The 13791-nt window shown below is 36.4% G+C and overlaps 1 protein-coding gene across 1 annotated transcript in view; it reads left to right on the forward strand.

Annotated features, from left to right (window-relative positions):
* Positions 1–3077: 3077 nt before the first annotated feature.
* The window catches only part of stt3b (STT3 oligosaccharyltransferase complex catalytic subunit B), a 52594-nt gene continuing 41880 nt past the window's right edge, over positions 3078–13791 (forward strand). Inside the window, exon 1 of the mRNA XM_082149326.1 lies at positions 3078–3571. Within this exon, the coding sequence (XP_082005452.1) occupies positions 3315–3571 (257 nt within the window). The 5' untranslated portion in view covers positions 3078–3314. The remainder of the gene's footprint in view (positions 3572–13791) is intronic.

Genomic DNA, 13791 nt, shown 5'->3' on the forward strand with positions numbered 1-13791 from the left:
GAAGACCAACTAAACAAGAACACCATGAGCACGCTGCAAAAATGTCATTTTCTTAATCAGTATTTATATGTTCTTTCAGGTAAAAAGATGTAAACATCCTAAAACCAAGATAAATGTATTTGAGATGCTTTTTTTTTTTTTTTTTGGTAAGATATATCAAAGTCTTTGCCAAAAAATATCAGTCTTTGCCATTTTAATGATCAATATTTGGTAACACTTTAATTTAGGGTTCAATTCTCACTATTGCTTATTAGCATGCATATTACTAGGATATTAGCTGTTTATTAGTACTTATAAAGCACATATTAATGCTTTATATTCTATATCCCTTAATCCAATACCTAAATGTAACAACTACCTCACTAACTATTATTAAGCAGTAAATAGGAGTTTATTGAGGCAAAAGTTGTCGTTAGTTAATAGTGAGAATTGGACCTTTAACTAAAGTGACCCAATATATATATATATATATATATATATATATATATATATATATATATATATATATATATATATATATATATATATATATATATATATATATATATATATATATATATATATATTGTTTTATCTAAATAGCTTTACAATTAACAAACAGTATCGATTACAATATTTCCAAAAAGTCACTTGAATTATTTTTTTAATTTTTTAAATAAGCCAATATCTAAAAATGCAACCTAATGTCAAGAGCAATGACTCCTCTTATATTTTGCATTATATATGGATCTATATTTATAATAATTTTCATTATTTGTGGAGGACTGATGTTAAATCAAAGATTTATTGCATTCTAGACGTTTTAGCAGCTGGTTGCTGTGCACTGGCATCATGGAAACTGTGGGTGTCAGCAGAGGTACATTACAGCTGTTCAAAACCAGACCAAGACTTACTTGTCAAACATTTGACACCTTTAAAAAAAAAATACTGTTGGCAAATGTGATTTGTTTTAAAATGCTAAGCAACTCTCTGAATTAATTTTCCCTGGTAATTTTCCTGAAGAAAATGAGACATAAAAAGGCCTGTTATATTCAAATACTACAGGACACAACTAATTTTCCATTACAATATAACCAAAGCCACATGTGCAAGGAAAAGAGGCTTCCTTTTTTCCAGATGGTAAGCAGAACAGACTAAAAAAAAAATAAAAAAAAATAAAAAAATCAATTGGCTTTAATGCATCTATTGATTTTTCAATGCAGCAATATTGACACATGCTTAATGTAGGATATTGTCTGCAGAGACGGATTCCTTGCACTGTGGATAGAGGCATGTTTAACTAAACCAAATGTTAAACTGTCACTGTTAAACACCACATCTGCAATGTCACATTAATGAATAACTTGAACATGTATTGAAGCCAGAACAATCCACTGCTTTAAAAAACCTTGTTATTTTTAAGATGACCTTCAAGCTTAATGCTGAATTACCCTTGAAAGAAAGAGAAGTTTCATTAAAAATATAGCTCAGAAACAGTTTTTACCATTAAAACTCATTACATTTTGATACTGTATGAGATGTTATGGAACTGATATTTTCTACTGTGCCTGTGATGTCTCATGAGCAGATCCAGAGCAATTTCTGCATGCTGGTCTGCACAAAACTTTGAAAAGCCAAAAGCGGTATGATCTATACTGTTTGTTTTTTTAGCAAACCTAACCTGGAATGACATTGTGGAGTGGTTTCAGTGGTTGACTGGGATCATGTTTTAGGGGGGATACAAGATAATTCCAGAGAACCTGATCAAGGCAAATAATTCACTTTGTGAATTTCAGATCACCATCACATGGTACCAGTAAGTTTCCTATATCCTATATTAAATGAATTATATTTTGAATGACCATAGGATTTTTTTTCTCTCCAAACACTCCGGCTTTAAAGCATGATATAAGCATTTGCATAAATATTTAGGCTACATTGATTAAGTATTCTGTCCACACCATAGGTTGTAAATAAAACTGGTTTAAAATAATAGTGCTTAGTATTAAAGGTGCTTGAGAATGGGATTATCTAACAATTGTATTGATTTATTTAGCTATTCTTTTTAAATGAATTGTTATCAGTGACTTTTAGATTGTAGCTGATACCGTGTGTCAGTTGTAAAGTCATCAGATCTAATAAAAATGGCAGAGACAGTCTGATAATTGTTTTCAGGACAGCTACAGCTTGAAGGCTACCACGATTTTGTTTCTTAAATCATTTATCTTATTTAAGGATGAATACACATACTGGAGAGAAACTATAAAATACAGATCACAACCTTTTTCTTTTCTTTTTTTTTTTGCGGTGTTCTCAGGTTGTTCCTGTTTAGCTGGTCTTCTTCTTGATGCCATTATTAAATGTTTTACTGCTGCAGCTTCTCAGTTTATTATTGTGCAATATGTGTTCAAAATTGTGTCCAAAAGCAGGCACCAGTAATGGCATAACAAATGACACATGCAAAGCAAAGCATGCAGATGTAATACGGTTAATGTAGCGTGTTTGCCAAACATTGTATCATTAGAAGGGAAAGTTGACCTTAAAAGTTTTGAATTTCTGTCTATAACTTCTATAACTTTATTTCGTGAAACAAAGTAATCGGTATCCATTTAATCTCGTTTCATCTTTATCCATACAATGGAGTTGCTGAAGACATTGTGCCTAAAAGCTCCTATGCAACGACATGAGGTTGGGTAAGTTAGGCTAAATGATGACGAGACGTTCATTTTTGTGTGAGACAATGACATCCGCATAAAAATATCGTTTGCGTAGTGGCCTGTATGAAGGCAGTTTTCTGATACAAAATTCATTTATTTCATTGGTGTATCGCGGCACAGCGCCACGACGGTTCTTCGTGCTGATTGGCTCAAACGAGTGTTCGTTATTGAAAACCAGGGACAGGATTGGCTAACCTCCTGTCAACGGTTTTCCGTTTGTGTTTGTCAACGTTCCAGGCTGTGCGTGATCTCATTGGCTCCTGTCAGTGGTTTGCTTGCAGCGGATTGGCTGAAAGGGTCGCGCGTGTGACCCGCCTTGTTCTACCTGTCTCGCTATGAGAGGCTGAGAGATTCTTCCTGCTGTGTATAGAACAGAACCGCCCTGTTCACCCCCCTCCCCCGCCCCCCTACCAGCGGATCTCGTGTGCCGGTTAGCATGCCACTCAGACGCGGAATCTGCTGCAAATAAATCCGAATTATTAATACACAACGCCAAATTCCTGCAGTTGGAGCAAAGGCCTGGTTGCGCAGAAATATTGGCGCCGAGGAGGGAGCGGGTTGGTGGAAAGAGGGGTGCGTGGCGGTGGGAAGTGCTTTCCTAACCAAATCCTCCAGAACATGGCGGAGCACCACACTGCCTCCGACTGTAAGCACAAAGCGAGCTCCAACTCCGGAGGTTCGGTCTCGGGCAACGGACGGCCCAACTCCCCGGCTGGATGCAGCGGCGGAGGCCTGTCCGGAGGACTGACGCAGCCGGCGGGATGGCAGTCTTTGCTGTCGTTCACCATTCTCTTTCTGGCCTGGTTGGCAGGGTTCAGCTCTCGACTTTTCGCAGTTATTCGCTTCGAGAGCATCATTCACGAGTTTGACCCTTGGTGAGTAATAAAGGCGGGCGGGTTGTGGCGCATTTATAATCTGACGTTTGGGGATGTAATGCACGATTAATCTCGCCGTGAATGAAATGTATGTGCGTGATGCACAGAGCTGCTGCGAACCTTCATTCATAATTGTGTCAGGAAGCGTTTTGTCTCTGTGCGGTACGTCCATGCTTGACAATTTTGACACGTAACCGCATGGCAGTAACGTTAGCCCTCCATCTTATTATAATTCACGATAAACGAAATTGATTGTGATTGCGTTAGCGACATGCTATTCTGATTTAGCGCGACTTTTGATTACTGTCTGTTGAGATATAATGAATATTACGCCAAGGTGTCCTAAAAAATCTAAATCAGAAAATTATTAATAAATATTATGTCAAAAATCGTTTTCATCCGTTTTTGTGGCAAGTCATTTAGCCATTTATTCCTTAACATACTATTAATTTATTTGTGTTACTATTTATTTTTGTTAATTACTAGTAGGCAATTCAATAAGTGTCTAAAAGCTAACTAACATCATTAGTTGTTTCAGGCTATCTATTTATTAGTTATTTGCTATTGCACATTCATTACATACTATAATAACCAGTCCTTTTTACTAGTCAGTGAGATAGTGACTAATTACAACTGGAGTACACAATTACTAGTGTCTATTCAATTACTACTAGGAAAACTTGAAAATGTAAAGTTCTAAGAATATGTTATGTATTCAAAATAAGTTCCAGATGATTTGTGGAAGTGGTAAAACTGGAATGGGTACTACTAGTCAGAAGTGAATATCTGAACCACACATCACTAAAGTGTCCACTCACAAGTGTGTACTAACCAGTAACAGTAGAATAGTTACTTTTCACTGTTTGGAAAATGATTAGAAACATGAGTAATATATTGTGAAATTCAAGATATTACTCACTATTGGGATCACATTTACTTAATATGGATGACTGTTTTTACTATTGATTATTGTTAATCACTAGTAAGTAATTATACAGGGACGAGGGCTTGACATTAACTTTTTTGCTCACCAGCCATTGTGACTAGTGGTTTTCCAAAGTTACAAGCCACTCAGCATTTTCACTTGCCACAATTTCGATACCATGGGGAAATATAAGATATATTTTATATTATCTCATAATTTGTGCAGCAGGTTTATAAGGCTGCTGTCACTTTAAGACCTGACGCACGGAACCATTATACTGTTACATGTGCTTTTTCTTTCTTAATCTCAACTGTTTACGTTCACTTAAAACATAGGCTAACTGACTGTTTATGTGAATACTTGCCAAGACCAGCAAGTTTGACATTATTTTGTGTGTATTTGACTGTTTAAGCACAGAAAAATAACTCAATTTAGTACTGAGAGGCGGCTTTATGTGCGCGCACTTTGTGTGAGCACAAAATCTGCGGGAATGAGTAAAATTATACGCAATCCCACACCGAAATTACCGCTGGTAATTAAAATAAGTTTTAGTAAAAAAAAAAGTTCAGTTTAAAGAAATTAGTGTTAAAATGGCTTGGCGTGCAGTAGGCCTTATCACTTCCTGATATTATTAATGTGGTTTATTCATAAAAATCTGTTTCATAACAATGGGAGATTTTTAGATGTGTGGAATTCTTTTGATCTGAAGAGCTGTCAAATGCAAGCTTTTAACTTCTGCTTTAGAGATAATGGTGTATTTTTAGCACTTAAATGTTTAATCCATTCATGAATCATAGGTTTGAACTAAACCCCTTGTGCAGTAATTATATCCAATTGAGATTCAAAAGCGTTTACTTCCTGTTCTTCAACATATAGACATAAACTGTCAATAATTTCCTTATGTCCTCGGTTATGAGCAGTGAAGACAAGCCTGTTTATCAAACTGTTATTATTAAGTCTCAAGGTGGTAAATGAGGCTGGATTAAATTTAGGTCAACTTTTGATTTTATCATAATCGGAAACTTCACAGTCACACTTCCGACCATGACAGATTCTTTAAACGAATGGTATAATCAGGCATGTTAAATTGCATTTCAGCAGTTCTGTTACACTTCTTCTCTAAGAGAATAACAGCAGGAACATCCTTTGACGGCATGGTCCCAATTTTCATAACTGCTAATGTTGAGGGTGATGGTGCTCTGCATTCATTAGTCTGAACGGAAGATCAAACAGTGTTATCTATGTGCTTTAACAAACAAATTCTTAACCTGCCTCCTAGGCTAAAATTAATGATATTCAACGGTAGAACATCCTCATGCAAAGCAGGTGAACATGCTATTTTTGTTGTTGTTGTCTGCCTGTCCTGGTTTCCTCTTAGGTTCTGAAAAGCTTGGACATTACTAGTGATGCAACTGAAAATATTTGACCGAAACGGTATAAAAATAAATTTGATTTCTGGCTGAAATCATTGACCGAAACAATGACATTTAATGAGCACTTCTGTGGTGATGCGTTTTGACTGTCAGTGTCTATTTTGTGCACACAACGTGGATTAGCTATAGCCGGTAAACATGTCAGCAGTGTGGACACACACTTCACCATGACCAAAAATGATGCTAGAATAGAAATGTCAAATTTGTTCACCTGAAATAAATATTGCGAGGTGGCTCGTTTCTGAAAAACTTTACTACACATAGATGAATGTAGGCCTATATATGTAATGTGTAATATATATATATATATATATATATATATATATATATTTCAATATTTTCTACCTTGAAAGAAACTTTTTGTTTTCAAGGTACCTGATTGATGCAATCAGTGCTTTTGAGCTTGACATCACTATATTGGCCAGAGTTTGCAAAATTAATGTCTTCAGATGTTTGAAAAATATGAGGCAGGTTCTTGAAACCATCACCCATTTTCTCATAACTTTTAAACAAAACCATATCTTCAGACTACATTCATAAAACCACTGACTCTTTTGGCAAAATAAAACCTTTGCATCCAAACCATTTCACTTGTTCTTAAAATCAATCAAACCTTTATATCATACACACATCAGTTAATATATAAACACTACAGAGCATTCATTAGACACTTCATCAAAAATGGAAAACGCAGCATCCAAAAAAAAAGTATTGTAATTGCAACTTAGTAAGGTGACTATTGTTTACTGTATGTACTGCAAGTATAGTATTGTATTGAATATTTTAGTTGAATTTCTGTATTTTCAGCAGTAGTCCAACTGCAAAAGCCCAAAATGTTACAGTACGCCTACACTCAAAAAACAAAACAAAAAAATGGCAAAATTGCAATATCAAGGTCAATGAGCGATTCAAGAATTGCAAATGGTGTCTATCTACCTGAACTTATTTAAGGATTTAACAAAAGAGTGATTTATCTGACAAATATGTTTAGGCCACTGAGCATTTGCTTCAGAGAATGGGGTTTAGTATTATAGCAATTGAGAAAAGCTGTACTAGCACGTTAACCACATCCATGATGAGCAGAACTGAATTTCCTATTTGTGGTCTATTATTATAGTTATTTTTCTAGTTATTCCTGTGGTCCCCTGATCTGCAGGTTAACACTTACAATATGTGGTTGGTTGCTTTATATGTTGGGCCAGACAGCATCTTTGTGTAGGAGGATGTATGTTTTACAGTCCGCCTGATACAGTTTAATACTGCAGTCCAGTAGGAACGCCTACTAGCAAACAACAGCACAGAGAATTGGCCATTTAATGTGAACTATATGTGTGAACACCCCTTATGTTCTCATTGGCTCAGGGTTTCATTGACTAATGGAGTAAGTGACTATATATGACTATATAAGCACCACTTGCATGAGTAGATTTAATTAGTTAACCGGTCATTGCTGTTTGCTAATGACCTTTCTGAATTTTATTGATATAGTTTTCTTAACCATTTACATACGTTGGGTCAGCCAACCGTGCCTGTCATTAGCCCATTTACATTCAGAGCGTTCATAAAACACTGCATATTCTGAATCTGAAATTGGCAAATCACTTGGGCAAATCTGCTGGCATCTGTTAATGCTGAAGGTCTGTTGTTGTTTATTTCGTTAAATGTTAAAATCATTTCTTCCGTCCTTGCTTGTTTGGAAAAATTGCTATTATTTTATTCCTTTTACATTTAATGTGATTGTTCTAATTGTAGAAATATGGGAATAGGTGTGCATAACATTTGTCTATGCTATGTATGAAAGATTTTTTTATTCATTTTTTGGCTTGTCAATTGGATTTTGTAATTTCTGCCAATCCTTGTCTAGTCTTTTCTGCCTTTTGTGCAATTGTGGAGCATTCAAGTGGTCTCATGTAACCCACTGATTGCATTCTTTTAGATTTATATCTGTTTGTTCATGCCATTTATTTTGCTGTGAATAAGACATTGGATTGTTGGGGTTTATAGTGTTTACCTTTTGTTTGCTTGCACACATACGACTGTCCTCTCAAGTGTGGCATTGACACCTCTCAGGCTATTGTGTGCTCTCGTTCAGTAATCTACTTTGACATGCAGGAGGAGTTTTTCTTTTCTTGCTGGCAGGCGTGCATTGGCTCAGATTGATTTTCCAGCTCCGTTAGTCATATGAATGTTGAGAAGCTTTTAACTGCAAGTGAGTGCTCAAGTCCCTTTGTAGAGGTTGGGATGGAGGTCCCTCTGGGTTATTGGTTTCCTGGGCACAGATTGGGCCTAGTCTTGGATTTGAGCCCGCTGACACTGGCCATATCTTTGGAGTCTGGACAAACATGTAAGAATGCATCTAGAACTTTACATTTGAGATTTGCAGGCTTTTGAAACTTGGTTTTACCCGCAGTTGCATCAGGTTTGGTTTGGTCTGAATGCTGGTTTCTAATACTGAAGGAAAAGTATATTCATCCTGTTCCTGTAAATAACACCAATTAAAAAGGTTTGGACTGACTGAGCTCCATAAATGGTTGGAAATTGTAATAACTCTGTGAGCACCTTACTTTCAAATGCTTTCAAACGGCTTTTCCCTGTGTTTCCAGCCAGGGGCTTCATTGATTTGAGAGCTCAAATGAGTAATTGTTTCATGTCCAGATAATTTCAGTGCAACACACACACACACACACTTGGTTCTCTGGGTGTCTCATTTAGATCCAGCACACTGCCCCGAGCCTGCTCTGTCCTTTCTCATTTTTGGATGCTAGAGTGTTGCGTTTCCTGTTCTGCTTTTCTACTCTTAATTCCTCTAGTGTATTTTCTGTCTATCTTTTTTCTCTCTCTCTTGCTTTAGCTTGTGCACTTCTTCCAACCTCTCTAAGGCAAATAACACAGCCTGCTATTAGGGCTGGATTGAAAGTTGAAATGTCAACCGGTAGAGATTTTTGTGCTGTATATTGTGGTAGGCATACTTTTGCTGCTATCAGTGGGCGGGAACTATTTATGTTATTTGCATGCAACAAAGAATCAGACTGTTGTGAAAAATTACAGAGGAGGACCTGGACAAGTTAGATGACAAATGTACTTATGGCATCACTGGCATATTTGATTATATATTTAGGGCTTGACATTTATTTGTTGTTTGTTTGCTCTATAACAAGCCAAACTTGCCTTCAATAACATCTGTAGCCGTTTGAAATTGGAGGCAAACACTGCATTTTCATCACGATCTAAACAAAGATGCTACACACGTAGCATGAGCAGTTGTTTTTTATTTAAATTAGTTTGCATAATTTCAAGACTTTGAGCAAATACAGAATGGTCTGACTTTAGCTTTGTGAAATTGTTACATAAGACACACCTGCACAAAAAATGCAATTTCACTCTCTGACAGAAGGTGGCGCTTATGGAAAATAAGCGTTTCTTTGGGTACCACTGTAAACAAAGCATCTGCGCTTATAAACACTACTCTATACGGAGGTAAGACGAAAAGAAAATGCCATCAAAACTATTCTGAAGGCAGTCAGTTCTCTTTAGAGACGCATTCATATAAGCCCCCACCCAAATTCAATATTTATATTTAGTTTTCTTCCTATGTTAGGGAAATGATTGCAATGCAGTTTGTGTATTAGTCCAGAATAGAGATCAGCAAAAATTAAACCAAAAAACGATTTATTTCAGATTTATGGCCGGTCGATTGGTGCATCTCTAGAAAAAAAGTTCACACCACAACAATTGCACTCGCACAAATGGTCCCAAATAAATTGAGTTGCACAGATTCAGTTTTGGGAGCGTATAATTTCGAGCCCTGTATATTTATTGGTTATTTTACATCGGCTCATTTAAATCAGATTTAAAGTTATATATACTAATATTTCGTTTTTGCCATAATGTGAGACTTTTAATTTACTGATTATCGGTTGTTGTTTTTCTATAATAAAAGGAGAAAATATTCACTTTCTTATTATGGTTACTTAAATATGATGATTTAAAAAATATGAAATATTTTAATAAAAAAAGTGTATACAGTTTCTTTAACATAAACAAAATCTTGTCTGCCAAAAAAAGCAATATTTATAAATGTCTGTATTTATAAATATATTGTGAGAGTTAGAACCTCATTGCAGTATTGAGGTAAAATATTGCCTCTTTTTGAAAGACCCCCCCCCCCCCCCCATCATATTGCCCACATCTAACCCTTATGTTCTGTTTGCACAACAGAAATAAGGGCAGCAAACGCAAAGCTCATGTTTTTACCTTCCCCTGTTTTCTTTGAATCTTTCTGTTATCTCCCTCTCCGCTCTCTCTATCCATATGGCATTATCCATCCCACCCTTGTGTTAATTGAGCTTTCATCCTGTATCTCCCTGACCGTGGCTGCGTTGTCTGTGACGGGCATTCTGATCTGAAGAAGCATTTGAGTGCCACTTATCTCTGAGCTGCCTGTGGAGTTGAGCTGCTCTCTTGTATATCTGAATGAGATTCTACTTTTATTGGTGGATTTGAGGAGAAGTATAATGTTTCAGGGACCACAGGGCTCTTGTCGCCTCTGCCTGGCCTTGAATATAAGTCGTCCGATTAATTAGTCTCCAGAAGGAGAAAAGGAAGCAAGGCACAGCTCATCTTTTTACTGTGCTTAGTGTAACCTTTTCCAAATATTCTTAAAGAATCGTGAGAAGTGTTATTTGGGGTGGTTTAAAATTGCACCAGGTATTGTGGTGGTTAGGGTTCAGTCTAACGTTTCCGATTCCATTAAAATTATTAAACGACTAATAAAAAAATAGTAGTAAGGAATAGGGTTGTGTATCGTTTGAATTTGAATGATCCTCATCGATTCCTAGTTTAAATTCCATTAAGGTAAAAAAATACCTTGGATATTATTCACATTTATTTTGTTTTCTTGCAAAACAATCAATGTAGCTGATTATCATGAACACAAATCAATAGGCTAAAAACTTTTGCCTATGGTTTAAAGATACCATAGCAAAAACAACTAGCCTAACTAATATACATTTCAAGCATTATTAAAGACAAGTAAACAAGTAAAAAAAAAAACAGTAATAAACAATGCTTTAAGATTTTCAGTTTCAGAATGAATGAATCAATTCACAATGACTCTCGCGCTGTTTTCTGCGCTGCACGCATGTGTAACCGTGTGGGATTAATCGCTTTTCTTTTATGAGCGCGCTTTGGATGTGTGCAGCACAGAAAATAGCGCGTGAGACTTTTGTACTTGAATGGTTTAAATCACATTTAAAATGCACACTCAGGAACCGAATCGCCAGTTCTTGGAGATTTGGAAGCGGTTCTCGATACCCATCCCTAGTGGTGTTGATACCACCTTTAGCTGTCTGATGCCACTGCAACTCAATCCAGGTATGGGACCTCTTCGTATTTGTCTATTAGCTCATGTATATTAATACTTCCTGCTCACCTGAAAGGAGAATGTCTTTAACATTTCAGTGTTTGGCAGCCTGAATCAGAGTTTTCAGGTCATGGTAAGATGACCTTAAAGGGGTGGTTCGGGATTTTTGACATCGGACCTCATTTTTAAGTCAGCCTGGTTGTTATTCATCAGTGGAGACATTTTTTTTTCAAAATTATCCAGTCCTTATATTTGGATAGTTAGCCGATGCTAGGCTAGCGCGAGTCAATGGTATATGTTAGCCAGCCATTAAAAAACGTTTTACCCACTCCACAGTGCACCAAACGCAAATCAATTATAACACTAGACTATCGATGCAAATGTGCGTTGAGAGAATAATGTTAGAAATCAAACTTACCTTTCATCTCAATGATCCCAAAGGAACTAGTTTCTCAGCAGCTGCGGAATTTTACTTTGCTCCGGTTAGTAATGCGGCAAAAAGTAAACACAGAACAGAAGCGCACTGTAATCAGTGTACCAGCGGCAGGTAAATACACTTGCGTCATGTGTGTACCGGCTCACTCGGTTGCCTAGGTAATCAATATCACTCCGCTGCTGCTGTAGACAAGGCTTATGATTACAGGGAACAAATTATAACTAATGCAATGTGATGAAAGGTAAGTTTGATTTCTAACATTATTCTCTCAACGGACATATACATCGATAGTCTAGTGTTATAATTGATTTGCGTTTGGTGCACTGTGGAGTGGGTAAAACGTTTTTTAATGGCTGGCTAACATATACCATTGACTCGCGCTAGCCTAGCATCGGCTAACTATCCAAATATAAGGACTGGATAATAAAATAAAAAAAAATTCTCCACTGATGAATAACAACCAGGCTGACTTAAAAATGAGGTCCGATGTCAAAAATCCCGAACCACCCCTTTAATGTCATTTGCCTTTGAATAGTCAGAACTGATTGTGGTCTTTGTTGTATTGGAAATGGAGGGGTGGACGATATAAAGGAAAGGAAAATGTCCTCCTCCTCACACAGAGAACAGTCTAAACAATAACCACAGTAATTTCAGAGTCTCTACCTCAATCCTTTTTCCTTGTCCTTGGCTGGAGACGATTTGTTTGGAACTCGATTTTGAGTTTTCTGAAAAATCTATTTCGAACTCCTCTTAGACCATTGCTCTGATTTCCACGAAAATATAATCGGATCATCTTCAAAAAACATGGAATTCAAGTTGATTCGTCAAACCGTTCTTGATTAATGTGTGAACGAATTTGACGAAGAGCACACCAAAATGGATGTGAGGCTATATCTCTGCAACGCGAATCTGAGGCTGTATCTCTGGAAAGATTAGACATAGGCTAGACCAAATTTCGTGTGTAACTGCCACCCAACACTGACCCCACCAGATAAATATGGTGTCGTCGCCACCTATTGGTCAAAAGTAATAAGCAATTGTGTCACGTTGAATGTATTTCTGGTCTTTCAGCCATTTTGCTTAAAATTGTCTCCAAATGTCTACTTATTTTTGCACTTGGTCTGATGCTCTCTGCCTTGTTTTTTTATTTTTATTTCATTTTTTTTAAGCTCTTCATTCTGCCTCTGTGATGCTTGGCACCTTAAAGGGTTAGTTCACCCAAAAATCATAATTACCACTTTCAAGGCTTTAAAATAGTCCATGTGATTACAGTGGTTCAACCTTAATGTTATAAAGCGACAAGAATACTTTTTCTGCGCAAAAAACAACAACAAAAATACTTCAACCATTTTGCTGTGTCAGCCAGCCTCAGATGAAATTAAATGTTTGGGTTTATTTGAACCCTTTAATTGCTACTTGCAGCAATATTTTTTTCTAAATTATTATTATTATGACTATTATACATAATATACAATTTTTAAGTTTTTCTGTTTGGCATATTGTTAATTCCAACAAAAAGAGGCTTTTATAATTTAATTTGATTTATTTGTCTTTTATAATTTTCAGCTATTATGGCTTAACCTAATACATTTATTGTTAGATATGTTTGTAAAGAATTGGATGTTTAATAAATAAAAAAAAAGATACAAATCATTATTCTGAAGAAAAAAAATGATGCAGAAAAAGAATCCATTTTGTGATGAAGCTGGTGAACATTTTGGCATAGCAAGTATAAATCTTAACTACTTGGCCAGCAGAAACAATCTTTGTTGAGCCCTGCTTTATCCTTAACTGGTATATCGCCCACACATAAATGGAAGTAATGTTTTAGTTTCTTCTTTGCTTCTGTAGCTGGGCTAGTTGTGTCTGCAGCCTTCTCCCACTCAAGTTTCATTCATGCAGTGTCATCTCTGCTTGTGGTCAAAGTGGAGCAGTTAACACGGTCCAATTGACTGTGAAAACATGATTATGGGGGCAGTACTTGTTTATTTCTTCATACTGTTGGAGTCTTTCACCTTAGCTTTCCCTGCTTATTGAAAACCTGCATGTGGTCCATGAGGTCGC

Source organism: Leuciscus leuciscus (genome assembly GCF_965113295.1).
Source record: "Leuciscus leuciscus genome assembly, chromosome: 20".
NCBI lineage: Eukaryota > Metazoa > Chordata > Actinopteri > Cypriniformes > Leuciscidae > Leuciscus > Leuciscus leuciscus.